The sequence below is a fragment of the Pseudopipra pipra genome, chromosome 6 (assembly GCF_036250125.1).
Source record: "Pseudopipra pipra isolate bDixPip1 chromosome 6, bDixPip1.hap1, whole genome shotgun sequence".
In the NCBI taxonomy this organism is placed as follows: domain Eukaryota; kingdom Metazoa; phylum Chordata; class Aves; order Passeriformes; family Pipridae; genus Pseudopipra; species Pseudopipra pipra.
Window position 1 is genome coordinate 752,017 of NC_087554.1, and position 18,496 is coordinate 770,512.

Sequence of the window (18,496 nt, forward strand, 5' to 3'; positions counted from 1 at the left end):
TCCTGTGTCATCTCCATCCCTTTAAAAACACGTGTGTGTGTGTGTGTGTGTCCCCCGAGTGTCACATTTCCTCCTCGGTTCCACATTGCAAACCCCTTTCCCAGAGTAATCCAGCTTTAAACCTGCCAGTCTCTGGTGGGATCAGTGTGTGAGTGTGGAGCACGTGGTACCTGGGCATGAACCTGGCCAGGTTCCTTTTGTGGGGAATTCCAGCCCTGATCGCTGTTCCCAAACTAACTGTAATGGGCTGAGAGCTGAAACCAGGGCGGGGACAGGTTTTTGTTCTGCTTTTGTTTCTTAACGGTGGCTTTAATTGTCTTCAATTGGGAGTTGTTTGTCCTGTTGCTTCCGTGGTTTTCTGGGGTGGAAGTTTTTTGTGCAGGCTGAGAATGCTCACCCTCCTACTACTGCTTTCCAGGCCCTTCTGGCCGAAATTCCTTCCTGGATGGGGGGTGTTCAGTGCCCAGTGCCTGCCTTTTCCCTGTCAGTTCAGCTGTTGGATTTGACTTTCCCAGTTCCTGCTGCGTCTTGCCTTCCAACACCCATTCCTGTCACTTTTGCTGACTTCAGGAGTGTGTGTGGAGGAGACAAGTGTTCTGGAAACTGTTCCCTTCATTTCAGTTAAGGACAAGAAAAGGCTTTAAGGAGCCCGGTCTCCTTTCCCAGTGCTGTGTCAGATCTTGCCCTCGTTGCCAGGGCTGTGTCCCTACATGTTGGGATGGAGGAAGCTCCACCTGAGCCAGCGAGTTGTGAGGCCACTGCTGCTCGAGATCAGCATCAAAAAACCCGGAATGTCACTGTGGGAAGCACTGACAGCTTCTCCCAGGAGGATTCCGACAGCCCCTGTGCTGTGGGAGCACTCGCCTGGCTGCGAAGCCCCAGGCAGCTCCCGGTGATGGAGATGAGATCTGTGGATCTGTGACAGCTCCAGAGGTTTTTCCAAGATATCTGGAAGTACCTTTTGCTACCCGACCTTTCTCATGTGCTGGCTGCTTCCCTGACACAGGTAATTTGGGATGGGGTGGGTGGAAATGCCCTTTGTGCAGGGAGGGGGGCAGTTGGGTGCCTGTGGGATGCTTTTAATGTCACTTCCAGCCTTTGGGTGTTTTCCTACCAGGAATTCACCTTGGCTTTTCTGGGAGAGGTGACCGGGTGCCTGCCCTGTGCTGCACTGCAGCTGCAGCAGGTAAAGGCTCCAGAGGGAATATCCCTTCCCACTGGAGGGAATGCTGCCTTCAGGACAGATTTCCAGGTCGTTCCCTACGGACACCCACGTGGATGAAGCAAACCCGAGGAGGAGCCGTTGTGCTGAATGCAAAAGTGAATTTTAATGAACAGGCCTGGGGGGTTCCATCCCAGAGAGGGTCCGTCCCGGGGGCTCTTCCCTTAGGATTCTCTCTGCAGGGAACAGGCTGCTCCTGCCACTCCTCACTCCGGCCTGGCCTTGTAGTGGTCTATGTGGGCCAGGACCCAGGCTGTGGGCAGCAGGAACGAGGCGAACATCGCAGCCAAGGCAATGCCTTGCTCCTGAGGGGGAGAAGGAACGGGAATCAGTGGGATGGCTGGGCCACGGGATGTGAGGGGGGGGCTCCTGGGATGGCTGTGCCATGGTGTGGGGGCTCCTGGGATGGTTGTTCCATGATCTGTGGGGCTCCCAGGGTGGCTGCACTGGTGCTGTCCAACTCCACGGACCCAGCTCACTTTTCTGTGCTCTTCCCAGCCCCGTGGCTGTGGGATGGACCTGCCGTAGGGCTGTGGAGGGAGCTTTGGGAAGCACAGCCATTCCCACTGGCAGCAGATGGACCTGGTGCTCTCCAGGCTCGCTCTTTCCATCTCTCCACGTTTCTCTGCTGGGATATTCACTGGCAAACTGGAGCAGTGCGTGACCTTGAGGCTCTGGCCAGGGCCCTCAGTGTTTCCAGAGGCATCTGTGCCTGACTTTCAGGTGACTTTGGAAATTGCAGCCACCAGGGCAGCATCAACCCCCTGCACTGGCACCTTCCTTTCACTTATTTGGCTGGAAAAAGCATGTCCAGGCTCATGCAGACCTTGGAAAGGCAGCAGGGGGAAAACTGCCCAGGCAAGGGGTGGAGGAGGAACCAGCCAGGATTTTGGTGAAAAGCTCCTTTTTCTCCGCCTTGTTTCACCCTGCCCAGGGGGATCTGGATCGGGGGGACTGTCCCCAGAGGGGGGAGTGTTAGAGGGACCTACAGGCTCTGCGGTGACAGCAGCCCCTGTCCTTGTCCATGGGGACACTGGCTTTGGGCTGAGTGTCCCAGGATGGGGGGACTGGGCCCATGTCTGCCCCTGAGGGACCACCAGTGTCCTGCTGTCCCTTGGCTCCACCTCCCCGAGGGACACCCTGGGCTGCACGGGACACTAAGTGTGTGCCCCAAACCCCAAAGGTTTAAAAAGGGGCTTGAAAGGATAAAATCCAACAGGAGCCTGAGGGGGGTGGCACAGGGCATGGACCCCTGTGGGGGTGTGGGCTGGACCTTGGGGGCACCTTCCTCCTCTGCCTCCCTCTCCCCTTTTGCCTCCACCCCCATCAAAAATAATTTGTCCCTAACACAGGGGTTTGAGCCCTTCCAACGGGGGTGTCCCCCCCTCTTTTTTAGCCCCCCCCGGGTACTCACGGCAGCAGAGAGCGGGTGCTCGGGGGGGTGGGACCTGAGCTGGGCACGGGGGGCGCGGGGGGTCCGCAGGGCGGCCGCCAGGAGCTGGGAGCCCCTCTGGAAGACCCTCATGGCGCCGTCAGGGCGATCCCGCTGCTCCTGGGGCTCTGCAGCTGCCCAGCTTGTCACTGTCACTGCTGCCACCCCCCCATCCCTCCCCCGCCACCTCTTGGCAAGGGACCTGCTGCAGCTCCGAGGGCACGGGGCGGAACACCCTGAGGTGGAAAGACTTTCCCGAATTGTTCTCTGCCGAATTTTTCTTCCCTTAATCGTTTTCAGGTTTTTTTTCCCCCTCAGCAGCACCCAACTGCCCAAAGCTCTGAGGCCAAAAACTGTCCCCAGCCGGCACAGGGGGACAATGCACTGCTCTGCTGGAGAGCAGAGGCCTCCCCTTCCCTTGGAGCAGACCTTTTTCCATGAGCAGAACTCCTTTTCCCTCGAGGAGAACTCCTTTTCCCTCGAGGAGAACTCCTTTTCCCTCGAGGAGAACTCCTTTTCCCTCGAGGAGAACTCCTTTTCCCTCGAGGAGAACTCCTTTTCCCTTGAGCAGAACTCCTTTTCCCATGGAGGGGCTTGGAACGAGATGGCCTTTAAGGTCCCTTCCAACCCAAACCATTCTGAGATCCTGTGTCTGTGGATCCTTCTGCTGTGGCTCCTGAGCATGGGGCAGCTCAGCCAGGGAATGACGGAGGTTTTCTAGTCCCCTCTTTGGGAATAACTCAGTGAAATGCTGCTCCAGCTGAGGGGGGTGTCAGGGACTTGGGGAATGGAGCTGGATGCCAGCAGCACCCCTGGGTGTGGGAAGCCGGGGTGGGGGCTCACTGGGACAGGGCTGTGCCTGGAAAAGCCACGATGGGATAGAGGGCTGGCAGGAGGGAAGCTGGGAAAAGCGTGCCAGAGCCAAAGTCCAGGTCTGTTCCCCCTGAAGACAGGCGAGCAGAAGGGTCAGAGCGTGGCTGGGGACACGGGATGGTCATGGTGTGTGGCTCTGGCTGGGGGGGGGGGTTGTGCTGCTCCCCCCGGCTCTCCACTGCGGTTCTCAGGCATCTTTTGGATCATAAATCGTCCGAGTTGGTTTTTCTCTTTCAGTTCCTCCTTCTCAGGGCAGGGGGCAGAGCCTGGACCTCTGCCCCTTTCCTGCCGCGGGCACTCAGCTGAGCTTGGCAAACACCTGCATGTGGAGGCTGATTTTTTTTTTTTCTAACTTTTTTTTTTTTTTTTTAAGGGATAAAAAAGCGATTTCCTTCCTTCTCTCTCGGTCAGGCAACTTCCGTCCTTCCCTGGGACAGCCTCTCCCCGCCTGCAGGGCCAGGGCTCGGCTCAGCCCCGGACCGAAGGCAAGACCCACCTCCTCGCTTCTGCACCCTTGGGCTTGGGCTGGGGTGGGGTTTTTAACTTTCCCGAAGGCAGGATTTTCCTCCCGGTTCAGTCTAAGTGAGGAAACCGAGCTGAGCCTGGGAGCTGCCACATCTGGCTGCTGTCAGGGAGGGATTTTGGGGCCTTCCCTGACCCCGTGTTACCCCGGCTGGATTCCCAGCTCTGCCCAGAGTCTCTCAGAGCCTCATTTCATCATTCCTGTGTTATTCCAGTGCCCAGCATTGCCAGGAGCCAGCTGCAGCTCCCTTTTGTCAGCTGCTGTTTGCACGTTTCTGTATCTGTAGGTACCTTTAGTCTTTAATTATATGTATATATTTATACCCGAAACAAATATGTTTGTAAATCTACCAGTGAAATAGAAAGCTCCCGCCCCAGGAAGCTGAGCTGGAGATGCAGGAGTGAGGGGGAACAGGGAGGTGCAGCGAGCTGGGAAAGGGGGAAGCTCAGGAGACACAGAGTGTTTCGAAGTGTCATGGAACAACGCTCAGGAGGAAGAGGAGGCCAGAAGAGGAAGGTGGTTGTGTGTGTTGGGAGAAACTGGTGCAATCCCATCACAGAGAGGGCAGCAGAAGAGGAAGAGGGGAAAGGCTGAGAAGTGATGAAGCCTGTGGGGTTTGGGGGAGCTGCAGGAGATGCTGGGATGGGGTGATGGGGTGGAGAGGGAGCTGGGATGGAGCACCCCTCTGGGGGTGACCAGAGGGGACTCTAAAAGGGCTGGAGATGGTGACAGGCGAGCAGCACCTCTGCGACGGCCAGGGCGTCCCGGGGCCGTGCCGGGGAGCGGAGCCAGCAGCTCGTCCCCTCACCCCCGTCCCGGGGCCGTGCCGGGGAGCGGAGCAGCAGCTCGTCCCCTCACCCCCCGTCCCGGCCGTGCCGCTCCGCAGGTGGGGGCGGCGGCGATGGCCGAGGGGGACCCCGCGGTGTTCACGGCCCGGGCGCTGCCCGCGGACCCGCGGCTGCTGCCCACGGTGACCAACGCGTACCTGGGCACCCGCGCCTTCCGCGACATCCTGCACGTGGGCGGCGTGTACAGCGGGGCCGCGGGGGACACGCACCGCGCCGATGTCCCCAGCCCCCTCGGCGTGCGGGTGGCGGTGCCCGGCACGGACAGCCCCGCCGAGAGCTTCGCCCTGAACACCCGGACAGGTGAGCCGAGCTGGGAGCGGGGAGGAACCTCCCCATCCCAAATCTGACACGCCTTCCCCTCAGGCTCCTTCCCTGCCCTCTCCCGGAGGTTAAATTCTCACTTCCGTACAGTCACCTCTTCTCGTTCTCTGTTCACCTCAGGGTGTTGTCCTTCTGAAGCAATTGGAAAAATTCCCCTTTCATATAATAAGTTTCACTCATGAGCCCCCTTTCATGTGTAAGTAATACAACAATAAAATAAGCAGTTTTCAGTTTTCGGGCTGTAGCTCAATCCCTGCTGGATTAGCAGGTTTAGCAAATCATGAAGCCTGATAAAATGTTTAATGGCACAAACCGTCCCTCAGCAAATTGGCCAGGAGCAGTGTCAGCAGCAGCTGGATCTGGACCTGGGAAAGGCCAGCAGGAACCAGTAGATAGGGAAGGGGTAGGAATCTGGGACAGAATACCAGGACCTGCGGGTGCCAAAGGCTCTCGTTGTGCTCACAGGGACCTTCAGCCACACAATTCAGTGCCCTGGTTACGTGGCCACCCAGCAGCTCTACGCCCACCACTCCCTGGTCCACCTGATGGCCTTCAGCGTCACCATCCGGCGCTTGGATCGCTCCACACAGCCCATCACCATCCAGCTCCAGACCCCGTTCGTGCCACAGAGCCAGGACCTGGACCTGCTCCCAGGGCCGGACTTCCAGGGAGCACAGTGAGTGTGGGGGATGGGGGTCCCTGCCCTGAGCCCACCCTCCGTGGGCTGTGGCCCACTGCCCACTCTGCTCTGGGCACCAAACTGCGGATGTGAGGCTGGAGCTGGGCTGGAATGGTGGGTGGCGTGGGGCTGGATTGGTGTGTGGCATGGAGGCTTCTGTACGCCTGCTTTTTCCTGGCAGGTGTATAAAACTTCCCCTCAAATTAAGCAAAGAAACATTTTTATTAGTTGCAGCTCCAGAATTATCCCTTACCCTGGTGTGTAAGAGCAACAAAAGGCCCCGGGGGTCAGATGTGATTCCAAAGAAGTGAGACTGGGCAAGATGGGGAGTTTGGAGGAGATGACCTTTAGAACTAGATTCCTGGGATTGGGGACCATTTGTTGGGGCTTCGCACTGAAAGAGGGCAGGGTTAGATGGGATATTGGGAAGAAATCCTTCCCTGTGAGGGTGGGGAGGCCCTGGCACAGGTTGCCCAGAGAAGCTGTGGCTGCCTCATCCCTGGAAGTGTCCAAGGCCAGGTTGGACAGGGCTTGGAGCAACCTGGGCTAGTGGAAGGTGTCCCTGCCCATGGCAGGGGGTGGAACTGAGTGGGCTTTAAGGTCCCTTCCAAGCCAAACCATTCTGGGATTCTCTGACGAATCTCAGTATCCCGCACGTTGGGGATGGGACAGCAGCGGAGCTGAAGTGTGGGGATGAGGCACTTTCCATCTGGGAATGGGAGCCTGGCACCTTGGAGTCCCCTCTGGGTGCTGGATGTGCACGGGGTCCCCCCTGCCCCACGCTCCCTGCCCCATCCCTCCCCGTCTCCCACAGCTACGTCCACGGGCGGACGCTGGTTCCCGAGGTGGAGGGGGGGCCCCGTCCCACCGTTCACATGCTCTGGACCCCTGTCCCACCCTCCCTGACGCTGGGTGGGGAGGAGCAGGAGCGCTCCTGGGAGTTCCTGACGGCCGTGGCCGAGGGCGAGGAGGAGGCCAAGCGGAGCTACGGCGAGGGGCTGTCCCTGATGGCCGCGGGGGCCCTGCTCCGCTCCCACACCCGCGCCTGGGCCGCGCTGCGCCGGCGCTGCTCCGTGGAGCTGGACGGGCCCCCGGCCCTGCAGCAGGCCCTGCACGGCTGCCTCTACTACCTGCTGAGTGCCCTCCCGCCCCGGGGCAGCCCAGGGTTCCTCTTCCATGGCATCAGCCCTGGCGGCTTGTCCAACGGAACCCGAGGTGAGGACTACTGGGGACACATCTTCTGGGACCAGGTGAGTGGGAGCCGTGCTGGCTGGTAACCTGGGGGCTCGGCACGGTGACCGGGATGGAGAAGATGGCATCGTTCCATTGGGATGGGGAAAATTCCGTCCTTCTATCAGGATGGAAAAGACTATCCTTTAATAAGGGTGGCGAAGACTGTCCTTCAGTAGGGATGGAGAACACTCCATCCTTCGGCTGAAGGGCGAAGCTGGCGGTGCCCCACCCGCCAGTCCCACCGCCTTGCCCCGCAGGACACCTGGATGTTCCCCAACATCCTGCTGCTTTATCCTGAAGCCGCCCGGGCCATCCTGGAGTACCGGATCCGCACGCTGGCGGGGGCCGTGCGCAACGCGCGGGAACAGGGCTATGAGGTGGGACAGAGACGGCGGGCTGAGGGCACGTTAACCCCCCCCGTCCCCAGGAGGGGAGGCCCTCAAGGTTAAGGTTGTTTTCTGCTGGCAGGGCGCCAAGTTCCCGTGGGAGAGCGCAGCCACTGGACACGAGGTGTGCCCTGAGGAGATCTACGGGGCCCAGGAGATCCACGTCACCGGGGACGTCCTGGTGGCCTTCGAGCAGTATTACTGCACCACGCAGGTAAAGGGAGTTTGTGCCGCCTGGGCGGCCCCGTGGCAGGGCCCACAGGACACCTGGTGACTGTCACCGTCCCTTCCCAGAGGAATTCTGCTCTGTCTGCTCCTCGGGGTCCCTCCCTCAGCCTTGCCTCATCCGTCCGTGCTCCCGTGGGTGTCTCAGCACCCTGTTGGCTCAATCCAGGCCAGTTTTCTGACTTTTCCTCCTGTCCCCTCCATCTCCTCAGAGCTCCTGTCCGACCTCCTGCTGATTTTGGGTCTGGCAGGATCTCCCTCATGCCCCTGTTTTTCCCTGGCTTTGGCTCCCCCAGGACCAGAAGCTGTTCCGGGAGGATGGAGGCTGGGAGCTGGTGGAAGCCGTAGCTCAGTACTGGTGCAGCAGGATGGTGTGGAGCGAGGAGGAGCAGCTCTACCACATCAGAGGTACCTGTGCCATGGGAAGGGGGTAGAAAGCAGAGGTTCAGAGCCACCTGGCATAGTGGAAGGTGCCCCTGCTCATGGCAGGGGTGTGGAACTGGGTGAGTTTTAAGGCCTCTCCCAACCCTGTCTGCCCTGGGATTCCGTGACTCGAAGGTTCCCTTGCCCGTGAAGTGGGGGGAGATGCCCTCAGGATGAGGTACTTACACCCATCAGCCAAAGCTGTAACCCAGGTTGTTCCTCCTTCACCACCAGTACCACGGATGTTCTTTTATCGAGCATCCCACCGAGACCATGTGGGATCCTGACAGAGGCTGCACCTCTGGCTGGGCAGGCAGGACGTTCCCCATTCTCCAGCCATGCCCCTGAGGAGGACCCCTGGGTGTGCTCAGGTGTGAAGTGTGCCCTCCTGTCCCCCCAGGTGTCATGCCCCCAGACGAGTATCACCACCAGGTCGATAACTCCGCTTACACCAACGCCGTGGCCCGGCGCAGGTAACGTGTGGGATGTCGCCTGGAAGCACTGCCTGGCTCTCTGCCTCCTGGAAACGCTGTCCAGCTCTCTGCTTCCTGGAAGCGCTGCCTGGCTCTCCTCTCTCCCACTCTGCAGGGACGGGAGGCAGTGGGGCTCCCGAGGGGATGCTTCTTCCGTCTCCTCACACCCCTCTCCCTGTCACCCCTCTGCAGTCAGAGGAAGGAGCAGTTCGGGCCATGGCCACTCCTCAGGTGCCCATGTGAGACTGAGAGGGATCTCCCTTCATGGTGGGGCTTCTCCCTCTGCATTCCATGAGATGTCTGTGCAATTAGCCAGCTGGAGACACCCACAGCCAGAGGAATGAGCTCCTGGCTCCGTGACAGGAGGTGTTACCCCCGGCTCAATCTCTGACCCCTGTTCTTCCACAGCAGCTTTTTCTGCAGCTTAATCATCTCCTTCTGTCTCTTTTCTCCTCCCACCGTCATCCATCCCTGACATAAAACATTGTTTCTCCCTTTTTCCAGCCTAAACTTTGCTGCTGAAGTTGCTCGGGACCTGCTGCTCCCAGTGCCAGAGGAGTGGGAGGAGCGTGCCAGGAAAATCAAAGTGCCATTTGATGCAGAGAGGAAATATCACCCTGAGTATGATGGCTACAGCCCAGGTGAGCAGGGAGGCAGGGGCAGCCCTTGGAGGCAGCCACGGGTCACACTTTTAACCCTGGAAGGAGCAGGACTCCGACTGGGTCAGACTTGGGAATGGTGAAAGAAGAGCTCCTGCCGCTTCCCGGGTGCGGAGAGCCAGGCTTGGGGATGGTTTTCCCACCTCTCTGGGTCTTTTCTCATTAGTGGGCTGAAAAAATGGGGAAATTTGGGAGCACAGAGTAGGAAGAATCTTACTGGAGGTAACAAGGTTGCTATGATCCCCTTGGTGACAGTCAAGTGCATCCATCAGTCTGTTGTTCCCGGTTCATGCCCGCGGTCCAACCGGCCCCTCGGGCTGTCATTCCCAGACAGTGCCCACTGGCTGGCTGGCCCCTCTCCCCCCAGGTGAGCCGGTGAAACAAGCTGACGTGGTCCTGCTTGGCTTCCCACTGATGCACCCCATGAGCGCCGAGGTCCGGAGGAACGACCTGGAGACGTACGAGCCCGTCACCGACCCGGCCGGGCCAGCCATGACCTGGGTACGGAGAGGGCAGAGCCCGGGGTAGGATTTGCCCTTGGGGGGTTGTTTCCATCCAGGACAGTGACTGCCAGACCCACCGGGCAGGATTCATCAGACCTGCTCCAGAGCCCAGGGGAGGAGGACGGTGCAGGGCCGGGGTGTGTGCGGGGGGTGTTGGCTCTGGGTCGGGATGGTGGCGGTGGAGGTGCTGCTCTGCTGTGCTGTCACCAGCAGCAGTGACAGACCCTTTCCCTCCCTGGCAGAGCATGTTTGCCGTGGGCTGGCTGGAGCTGAAGGAGGTGCAGAGAGCCCAGAGCCAACTGCACAAGTGCTTCAGCAACATCACAGAGCCCTTCAAGGTGAGTGGCGGGGCTGCAAGTCCCTCTGGTTTGTGTCTCACCTGCTCCCAAGTAGGTGACACTCCACTGAGAGACACCCCAGATGTGTGACAGGGACGGTGACAACGGCATTCAAACCCACAAAACTGCCTGAAGTGTCCCAAATCAACTCCTGAGTTGTTTCTTTCTCGTGCCAGTGCAGGTCTGGGTAGAGAACTCGGATGGTTCGGGAGCTGTGAACTTCCTGACAGGGATGGGTGGATTTCTGCAAGCCATCCTCTTTGGCTACACAGGGTTCAGGTGAGACCTGTTGTGTCACATTTAATTCCTGCTTGTCCCTTGAAATGTCCCTGTTTGGTTGGAGCAAGATTGGGAACAGGCGAGAGACTCGGTCTGGGACACGTTTGGGAAGTAAAATGCCATTCCCTAAGCCTGTTCTCTGGCTCAGCTGCAACATCCTCCTGTCTCCTTTGGATGGGGTGAGGAAACACCTTCTGTAACATCATCTTTTCTCCTTTGGATGGGGTGAGGAAACACCTTCTACAGCCCCCTCTGTGGCCCCCTGCACACACGTGGCTCTGGGAGCCTCCGTGGAGGGAAGTGCTGAGCAGGCATCGCCTCAGCTTTAAAATATCTCGGGAAAACAGGGAGCTGTTCATGTAATTTCAGAGCTGTGTCTCGTATCTGGTGGTTTCCACCCTGGAGCCATCGCCTCTTAAACCTATTCTTGGTTTAACTGAGGCTGGATCAAGCCTTTTGATTGCCAGTGAAAACTCCCAGCACTAACCACGTGTTTTTACTCCGTGTGTGTGGCCAGAGGTGCTGGGAAACCCACCAGTTCCTTGGTGGAGCTGGGGTTTGAGCTGCCGTGTTCCCAGCTGGAAAACCCACCCATTCCTTGGTGGAGCTGGGTGTGAGCTGCAGTATTCCCAGCTGGAAACCTCAGCCTCGGCTTTGGCCGAGCTGGGAGGTCTCCAGGCACCCCGGGTGTGTCGGGTCGGGCCCCTCGTGGGACAGGCACAAGCCACGGGCTTTGGGGCTCTGGCCAAATTTCCAGAGGTTGGGATGACACTGTGCAGCCCTGGGAGCCTTGCTCCTGCCCTTCCCACCACAGGGCACAGATCCTGCCTGGCACTGGGGCTCTCCAGGCTCTCGAGCCTCCCTCGAGCCCTCTCCAGTCCCTCTCAACATGCTGGAGTTGATGGTCAAGAGCTCTTGTGTGCCAAGATCTGGGTCGGAGACAACAGTGACCGTTGTTTTTCCTCACCCAGAGCCAACACCCACACAGGCTGTTTGGCTTTGAATCAGGGCTGGAGGAAGTGTCAGGCTGTTTGCTCCACTATCTCTGGAGAAGGAGCACGAGCAGCTGTGCTTCCAGCCCTCCAAACCGCGGGAGTGGGAGCCGAGGTGGGTGTCTGGAACTGATCTGCCCCAGAAGAAAAGAATAATACATTTTTCTCCTTTTTTTCTTTTTATTTAAATTAAAAAAAGTATAAAATCCAACCTTAAGGAAACCCCAGGCCCGAACTGTGGAACTGGAGGGGGACAGCAATGTCTTTGGGTGCTGGGCTGTGAAATTATGGCCCCTGTAGCTCCTCAGCAGATGCTCCATCGGTGTGTTTGGGATTTGCCCAGAGATCCTTGGATGCACTGAGGATACTTTCACACTCCTCCGGGGTGCACGAGGTGGAGATGCCTGGAGAGGTGGCCACACCCCAGAGGTTGTTCACCCGTGGCTCCCACTGTTCATACCCTGACGTGCTCCTGCCTTTCCAGGATCTCGAGGTCTGGCCTCCACTTCGATCCCGCCTTTCCCCACGACATCACCGAGCTGAAGCTCTCCGGCATCTCCTACTTGGGCAACAAACTGGATTTCGCCATCACCACAGCACAGATCTGTATGGAAGTGACTGAGACCTCCCAGGACCCTCTGGCATCTCCCCTGGAGGCAGTGCTGGAGTCGGGGCACCGCTTTCCCCTGCGGGAGGGTACGGCAGCAGCACCCGGCTCCACTCCCCGAGATAAAGAATTTGGGGAGAAACCATTCCCATACCTCACACAAGGGTGTTTTTTGTTGCAGGGCAGAGTGTCTCCTTCCCCATGGCACCCGGCTGGATCCAGAGGTCACCCACCAGGACCCCCTAAACCTTGGCTGGTCCAGGTTTTGCCCACGGGAGCAGCGGATCCGGGATGTTGGCAAAGGGGGAAGGTAAGGGTGGGCAGAGGGGGGGCCCCAGGCTGTGCCATGAGCCCTTGGCCCCCCAGGACTGAGTGTGCCACCTATCCTTGTGTTCCCGAGGAGGGAGGGCTGTCCACAGAGCTGTGACCATGGCAGGGGGTCAACATGTCTGTTCTGGAGGCACTGAGCCCCAGAATCCCCTTCACGCACCTCCAGCGTCTCTCACTCAGCACAGGAGGCGAAATCAAGCCTGAAAATGACCATTCCAAATGAATTTTCTAAACACTCAGGAGTTGTTTGTGCTCTCTGTATCTGCATTTGTAAGGAAGTCCCTTCCTGAACGGATCTGTGACCCTGACTCCAACTCCTCCAGCATGTACTGCCCTGGTCCTTGCCTTCCCCTCACGTTGCTCCGTGGGCTCAAAGGGCTGTGGAGCCTCAGCCACTGTTGCTTCACCAGATGAGTGGTGTTTTGGCACTGATATCAGTCCAAAATACGCAGCCAAAAGCCTTTTAGCCCCGTGTTGGCAGCACAGAGCTCCTTTCCTGTTTTCTGGTGTGTAACATCTCTACTATGTTTCCAAACCCCTCATCTACACTATTCCCACACTTGTCAAGCAGCTTTGGAGTTAAATCCTTTCTAACTTGGCATCTGAAGGGCTGCAGGAAGCCTGGACATCAGTGATCCGTGATATCATCGTGTCAGACGGGTGACAGGGGCAGTGTTTTTCCAGGCATGAGCAGCCTCGGGGAGAGCAAAACGCTGCTGTGGGTTTGCTCAGGGCGTTTTTGGTGCCCCAGAAACCCCAAGGAAGGGCTGTGCCCCTACAGGGAGGGGGGCACGGTACCCCCAGCCCTGGGTCTCACAGCATCCTCCCTCTCACCTCCCCGTCGCCCGGGGCTCAGTGCAGGGCAGCCCTGGGGGAAGGAGGGAGTGCCGGAGGCGTTCCCTGCCCCGTGGGGTCTGTCCTCGCCAAACCAACCCCAGGAATCTTGGCCGGGTTTATATAAAGCCCCGCGGCCGCTCCCTGCCCCGCGGCATCTGGGAATGCTTAGGGGAGGAGCAGGGACTCTCCCGCCGTGTAATTACCCGGCCTCTTGCTCCGGCCTCATCAGAGCCACCAGCCCCTAATTAGCTGCAGCTCTTGGCAGGACAAAAGGACGCACCGTCCCCTCGCTGCGGCACCAGCCCGGAGAGCTGCACCCGGACTGGGATTTGGATGGGGCTGGGATAAAACCCCACACTGAGCCAGGTCTGGTCATGGCACTAAAGGGGGTTTAGCAGCAAAAAAGGGATCCTTTAGTCCCGTTTAGCCAAAATGAGCCGTCTCCAGCCCAGGGAGGGACAGCAGGGAGCAGTGGGGCTGCGTCCCACACACACCTCCCCGTCCTGCACGGGGACCTGCTGGGGATGTCTGTGTTGCTGCAGTGAGTTTGCAGGTCTCAGCTCCCCCTGGGAGGGCGACACACCATTAGCTTCAGAGTGTCCCCATGGGGCCAAGGAGCTTCTCTCCTCCCTCCTCGGTCACGGGGGTCCTGGTGGCCGGTGGTCCTGGGGGTTGCAGCGTCTCCTGGCTGCAGGGAGCTCAGCTGGAGCCAAAAATCCTTGTTTACGTTTTTCCCTAGGCACCCCCCTTGTCCCCCCTCCCCCCTCCACAGGCAGAAACTCACGCTGTGTGAAACGTTTAATGATTTAAATAGTGATCACGGAAGCTGGAGGGAGGTTGAGCTCCACACGGGGGGGGGGGGGATAACGGGAGATAAAAAAACCAAATACACAAGATAAATGAAAATAACTGCTCTGCCCCCAAAGCGTGGCGGGGAGGGGGGTCAGGCCAGGCAGGGAGGGGGTCATAGTAGTGGAGGAGAAGCCCCTGGAGCTGCCCCCCCAAACCGGCCACGCCGTGCCCCGTGGGTGTCAGAGCTGGTGGCCGTGGCCTGGGGTGGCAGAGAGGGGTGGTGGCCCTTTTTTGGGGAGCCACCAGCGGCGCGAAGGAGGTTCCACGAGCCCTTCACCCCGCCCCCCATCAGTGGTCCTCGTCGTCCCTCCCGCTGAGCTGGTAAGTGAAGAAGCCGACGGAGTCCTGGGCGAGCTTGGAGAGGTGGATGACGCCGGTGACGACGAGGGCGACGATGAGCAGCGGCAGCACCACGCTGCCCGCCGTGGCCAGGGCGTTGTAGCACCGGGCCTTGGAGCTGAAGTGCCGAGCGGCTTCCACGTCCCCAGACACCTTCCTGTCCCGCGCCTGCAACGGGAGGACAGCCCCCTCCTGCAGCCCCTTCTCTCAGCCCCCTTCCCCTCAACCCCCTTCCCTTCAACCCCCTTCCCACATCTGTCTCCTGTAGCCCCTTTCCTCAGCCCCCTTTTCCTCAGCCCCCTTTTCCTCAGCCCCCTTTTCCTCAGCCCTTTTCCTGCAGCCCCCTTCCTGCAGCCCCTTCCTGTGCCTCTCCCAGCCTCTCTCCAGGGCTTTAGCCCCCTTGTAGCCCCTAGTTTAGCCACCCATCCATCCATCCACCCATCCACCCATCCACCCATCCACCCATCCACCCATCCACCCATCCACCCATCCACCCATCCACCCATCCACCCATCTGTCCCAGGCTGCCCCTGCTCCACACACTCCCGTTCCCCTCTGGCCCCACTTCCTTTGCCTCTGGGATTTTCCCTCCTGCTTCTTCCCTCCAGAGCCTCGCTGGCACCAGCTCCTTCTTGCCCCCAGGATCTTTCTGTTCTGGTCCAGTCAAGCTGGAGCTGGGATTTTCCCTCCTGCTTCCTCCAGAGCCTCACTGGCTCCAGCTCCTTCTTGCCCCCATCTTTCCACCCTGGTCCAGTCCAGCTGGAGCTGCTCCTGCCAAAGGCTGGGCTGGGGGCCTGAGGACATCACAGCCCCCACGGCACTTTCTAGGATGAAGCAGCTGGTCCTCGGAGTGTGGGCAGGGGGCTGTGGTTATCCAGGGGGTCCCCCAACGTCCCTGATAGGTGGCAGGAACACACCAGGGAGGATTCACCAGTTGCCAGCGTCCCTTGCTTCTGGCGGGTGTTGGGCTCCCTCCCCGCTATCCCACCCCCCCAGGAGTTATCCCAGGTGCTCTGTGCCTCCTCGGCAATCCCTCCCTCGGCATCTAGGTGGCGAGGGATTCCCGGAGACCCCCAAACGCTCCGGTCCTGCCGGGTGCCGGTACCTTGACGGCGAAGGCGAGCGCCACGAAGCCGAGGCAGCAGAAATTCATGTAGAGGGTGTTGAAGATGGCCCAGACGAGGTGGTCGCGGGGCGGGGGGGCGGCGGGGGGTGGTCCCCGCTTGCGGGGCGGCTCGTCCTCCCGCGGGTACGAGGTGTCCATGGCCACGGAGAGGGGCACCCGCGGCTCCAGCAGCCTGAGGGGAGCACGGCTGGGCACCTCTTATATAGCCCTGCCCCGCTAAATATAAACCTGGGAAATTACAGCTCTGCGGGATGCGGTTCTCCAACAGGCTGGGAGAAGCGCTGGGATGGCGAGCCTGGGAAAGCTTTTTATAGCCAGCTTTCCCGCCGGGGATGAGGGGCACGGATGGCTCCAGCGTGGGCAGCGCCGTGAGGTGACTCCAACACCGTCTGAGGGTCATCCCAAGACAGACCCCCCGGTACCAGGACCCCCGCGGCGCTGGCTGGCAGCGGGACCTCCAGCCCCAACCCTCCAGGTGAGCTGGGCAGGGCTGACCCCTCCTTGGCAGCACCTCTGGGCTACGGGATGGATGAAATGGCAGGTTAATAGGGAAAGGTGGAAGAGCCGCATCCACGGGGCTCCCTGGCAGTGGGGGGGAGAGGGCGCTGCGGGGGGGGGGCAGCCAAAAATCTTTAATTTCCTTCTTTTGCCACACCTGAGATTTTTGGAAAGGAACTTCCTTGGGATCTGGACTGGAAGCACTCTGTCCTGCGGCGGGATGGAGGCAGGGCGAGGAGGAGGAGGAAGAGGAGGAGGAGAAGAATAAAGAGGAGGAGGGAAGAGAAGGAGGAGGGTCCCACGAAGTCGTGCGAGGACCCTCTACTCTGTCCCGTGGCGAATGAGGTGACAACGAGGGGGTTTGGCAGGACGAGCTTTATTGGTGGCAGCAGGGACTGACAGGTGTGTCACAGGTGCCAGGCAGCGCAAGAGCAGAGAAAAGGAGGGGAGGGGGCTGCCCCCCCCCGCCCCCCGCCCCATCCCCTCCCGCGGCTGTGCGGGGACACCCGGGGGGCAGCAGCGAGGAGACGGGGCTCACTCCCCGAGCCCCCGAGCCCCGAGCGGGCACATTTGCGGGGCAGGAGGAGGGGGAGAAGCCCCCCGCGGGTGGGGGCCAGGCGGAGGTCAGGGGTTCTCCAACGCGGTGGTCATGAAGACGATGATGACGATGATGATGAAGACCACCAACACGAGGGTTGCCAGCACGGAGCAGATGATGTTTGCCACCCTGGCGCGGGAGCCGTGACGCCGGGCACCCTCCAGGTCCCCCAGCAACTTGCAGTCACGGGCCTGGGGGGGTAAACGGGGGGGCTCAGAATGGGGGGAACTGGTTGGGGGCCCAACGCGGCCCCCGGGGGCGGCTGCGGGGTTGTGCTGGGACCCCAGGGATGTGTCACCCGGGGCAGGGGGGGAAGCCGCCGGGCACTGCCTGTTCCTCCACCTGCCCGTCGGTCACGGCACTGGGGGGTGCAGGCTCGGGGGGGGCACACAGCACTGGGGTCCCAGGGAGGGGTGGAAGTGGGGCGTTGGAGATGGGAGAGGGGATCTGGGGTCCAGGGCGGGAGATGGAATCCGGGGACCGGGGTGGTGTCAGGGAGGTCTGGGTCGGGGCGGACAGGACTGGAGGGTCCCGAGGTGAGGGAGAGGTCTGAGTCGGGCTGGGTCGGGGGCTCCCGAGTCGGGGAGGGGGGTCGGGACACGTCAGGGGGTCCCTGGCTAGGTTGGGGGGTCCTGAGTCGGGGAGAGGGTCGGGACGTGTCGGGCATCCCGAGCTGGATCGGGTCAGGGTATCCCAAGGCGGGGAGGAGGTCGGGACGTGCCGGGGGTCTTGTGCCGGGCTCCGTCGCGGGGTCCTGGGAGGAGCTGGCTGGGGGTCGCTCTGGATGAGGTGTCCCGGGGCCGATCAGGGCTAGATCCGGGGTGTCGGGTGGGGGTCCCTGGTCGCCCCCCTCACCTTGATGGAGTAGACGAGCGGGGGGAAGCCGAGGCAGCCCAGCCCGGCCACCGCGCACCACAGCACCACGTTGAGCAGCGACCAGAGCACATAGTCCCGGGGCGGCGGGTCCGCCCGGGGACCGGGGCCAGCCGACCCCCAGCCGGAGGACTGCAGTGGGATGGACACGTCCGCCTGTCGGGTCTCCATGGTCGGGAATGAGTTCCTGGAACTGGAATGGAGCGCGCCCAGGGCGGGGGGTTGGCCCCGCACCGCCCCGCGCGGGGGGGGGGGGGGGGAGGACACGGCCATCCAGGACCCCCACCCCGCGTGGGCTGGGGGTGCAGGGCAGCTCTGGGGGACCGGGGGGGCTTAAGGGGACTCGAGAGGCTCCGAGGGGAGCCTGGGGGCTCCAGGGGACCCTGTGGGGCTCCAGGGGACCCTGCGGGGCTCCAATGGGACTTCAGGACTTTGGGGGGCTTAAAGGTCTTGGGGGCTCTGAAAAGACTCTGAGGAGATTTTAGGGACTCTGAGGGGACTTCAGGTGTCTCCAAGGGAGCTTGGGGACTCTGAAGGGCACTTGGGGGAATCCAGGGGGGCTTGTGAACTTTGGGGGGATTCAAAGAGACTTTGGGGACTCCAAGGGAACTCTGGGGGACCTTATGGACTCCAAGGGGACTCAAGGGGACTTTGGGGACTCCAAGGGGATTTGAGGGGACTTTGTGAACCCCAAGGGGATTTGAGGGGACTCTGGGGACTCCAAGTGGAGTCCATAGGACTTTGGGGTTGGAGTGGACAGACTGGAGGGAACTCTCCATGGCAGCCTGGTGTGGTCACGGGCTGGAAGAAGGTTTTGCCGGGAAGGGGTCAATTTTTTCCATGTTGTTTTGTATGGGCCTGCACTTTGGATTTGTGCTGGAAGCTATTGATAAAAACAGGGAGCAGGAGGAAGAGGGGATCTCAGAGCAGTGGCCTTCATTGTCCCAGTTCCCCATTGGATGTGCTGGGAATTGGGCAGGCCAAGGGTGGGGCCAGGCAGGCAGCACATCCCCATTTGCAGCAAGGA

At 60.4% G+C, this 18,496-nt stretch overlaps 3 protein-coding genes and 1 long non-coding RNA gene across 6 annotated transcripts; 1 reads left to right on the top strand and 3 right to left on the bottom strand.

The window, feature by feature from the left end:
- Positions 1-1,309: 1,309 nt before the first annotated feature.
- Positions 1,310-3,081, bottom strand: LOC135416658 (uncharacterized). Its single transcript, XR_010431648.1, has 2 exons — positions 2,637-3,081; positions 1,310-1,527 (listed from the first exon to the last, which is right to left on the bottom strand). It is a non-coding gene; the product is annotated as an uncharacterized LOC135416658 (long non-coding RNA).
- A 1,786-nt stretch (positions 3,082-4,867) lies between these two features.
- On the top strand, positions 4,868-12,585 carry PGGHG (protein-glucosylgalactosylhydroxylysine glucosidase). Of its 3 annotated transcripts, XM_064659836.1 has the most exons (14): positions 5,082-5,198; positions 5,340-5,415; positions 5,685-5,895; positions 6,713-7,148; positions 7,389-7,508; positions 7,600-7,731; positions 8,039-8,150; positions 8,566-8,638; positions 9,143-9,279; positions 9,665-9,798; positions 10,043-10,138; positions 10,320-10,417; positions 11,894-12,105; positions 12,198-12,585. In XM_064659836.1, the coding sequence occupies exons 2-14, from the start codon at positions 5,412-5,414 to the stop codon at positions 12,260-12,262; spliced, it is 1,830 nt and encodes a 609-aa protein (XP_064515906.1). In that variant the 5' UTR covers positions 5,082-5,198; positions 5,340-5,411; the 3' UTR covers positions 12,263-12,585. The 3 variants fall into 3 exon arrangements, 2 of the variants coding, with proteins under 2 accessions (XP_064515905.1, XP_064515906.1); XM_064659835.1 differs by lacking the exon at positions 5,340-5,415 and having other exon boundaries at positions 4,868-5,198; XR_010431626.1 differs by lacking the exons at positions 5,340-5,415; positions 12,198-12,585 and having other exon boundaries at positions 4,868-5,198; positions 10,315-10,417; positions 11,894-11,913.
- Positions 12,586-13,942: 1,357 nt separating this feature from the next.
- On the bottom strand, positions 13,943-16,281 carry IFITM5 (interferon induced transmembrane protein 5). The gene is made up of 2 exons (XM_064659934.1): positions 15,480-16,281; positions 13,943-14,542 (listed from the first exon to the last, which is right to left on the bottom strand). Exons 1-2 carry the CDS (start codon positions 15,636-15,638, stop codon positions 14,324-14,326), a joined length of 378 nt encoding a protein of 125 aa, XP_064516004.1. The 5' UTR covers positions 15,639-16,281; the 3' UTR covers positions 13,943-14,323.
- Positions 16,282-16,355: 74 nt separating this feature from the next.
- On the bottom strand, positions 16,356-17,661 carry LOC135416651 (dispanin subfamily A member 2b-like). Its single transcript, XM_064659935.1, has 2 exons — positions 17,452-17,661; positions 16,356-16,787 (listed from the first exon to the last, which is right to left on the bottom strand). Exons 1-2 carry the CDS (start codon positions 17,638-17,640, stop codon positions 16,623-16,625), a joined length of 354 nt encoding a protein of 117 aa, XP_064516005.1. The 5' UTR covers positions 17,641-17,661; the 3' UTR covers positions 16,356-16,622.
- Positions 17,662-18,496: the final 835 nt, after the last annotated feature.

What these genes read in the sequence shown, in the direction of transcription:
- IFITM5 (XM_064659934.1), bottom strand. Translation starts at nt 15,638, where the DNA reads ATGGACACCTCGTACCCGCGGGAGGACGAGCCGCCCCGCAAGCGGGGA. An exon ending in CGCTCGCCTTCGCCGTCAAG is followed by an intron (nt 14,543 to 15,479) that starts GTACCGGCACCC and finishes CTCCCGTTGCAG; the next exon opens with GCGCGGGACAGGAAGGTGTC.
- PGGHG (XM_064659835.1), top strand. Translation starts at nt 4,952, where the DNA reads ATGGCCGAGGGGGACCCCGCGGTGTTCACGGCCCGGGCGCTGCCCGCG. An exon ending in CGCGGGAACAGGGCTATGAG is followed by an intron (nt 7,509 to 7,599) that starts GTGGGACAGAGA and finishes TTCTGCTGGCAG; the next exon opens with GGCGCCAAGTTCCCGTGGGA. An exon ending in GCAGCTCTACCACATCAGAG is followed by an intron (nt 8,151 to 8,565) that starts GTACCTGTGCCA and finishes CTGTCCCCCCAG; the next exon opens with GTGTCATGCCCCCAGACGAG.
- LOC135416651 (XM_064659935.1), bottom strand. Translation starts at nt 17,640, where the DNA reads ATGGAGACCCGACAGGCGGACGTGTCCATCCCACTGCAGTCCTCCGGC. An exon ending in CGCTCGTCTACTCCATCAAG is followed by an intron (nt 16,788 to 17,451) that starts GTGAGGGGGGCG and finishes TTACCCCCCCAG; the next exon opens with GCCCGTGACTGCAAGTTGCT.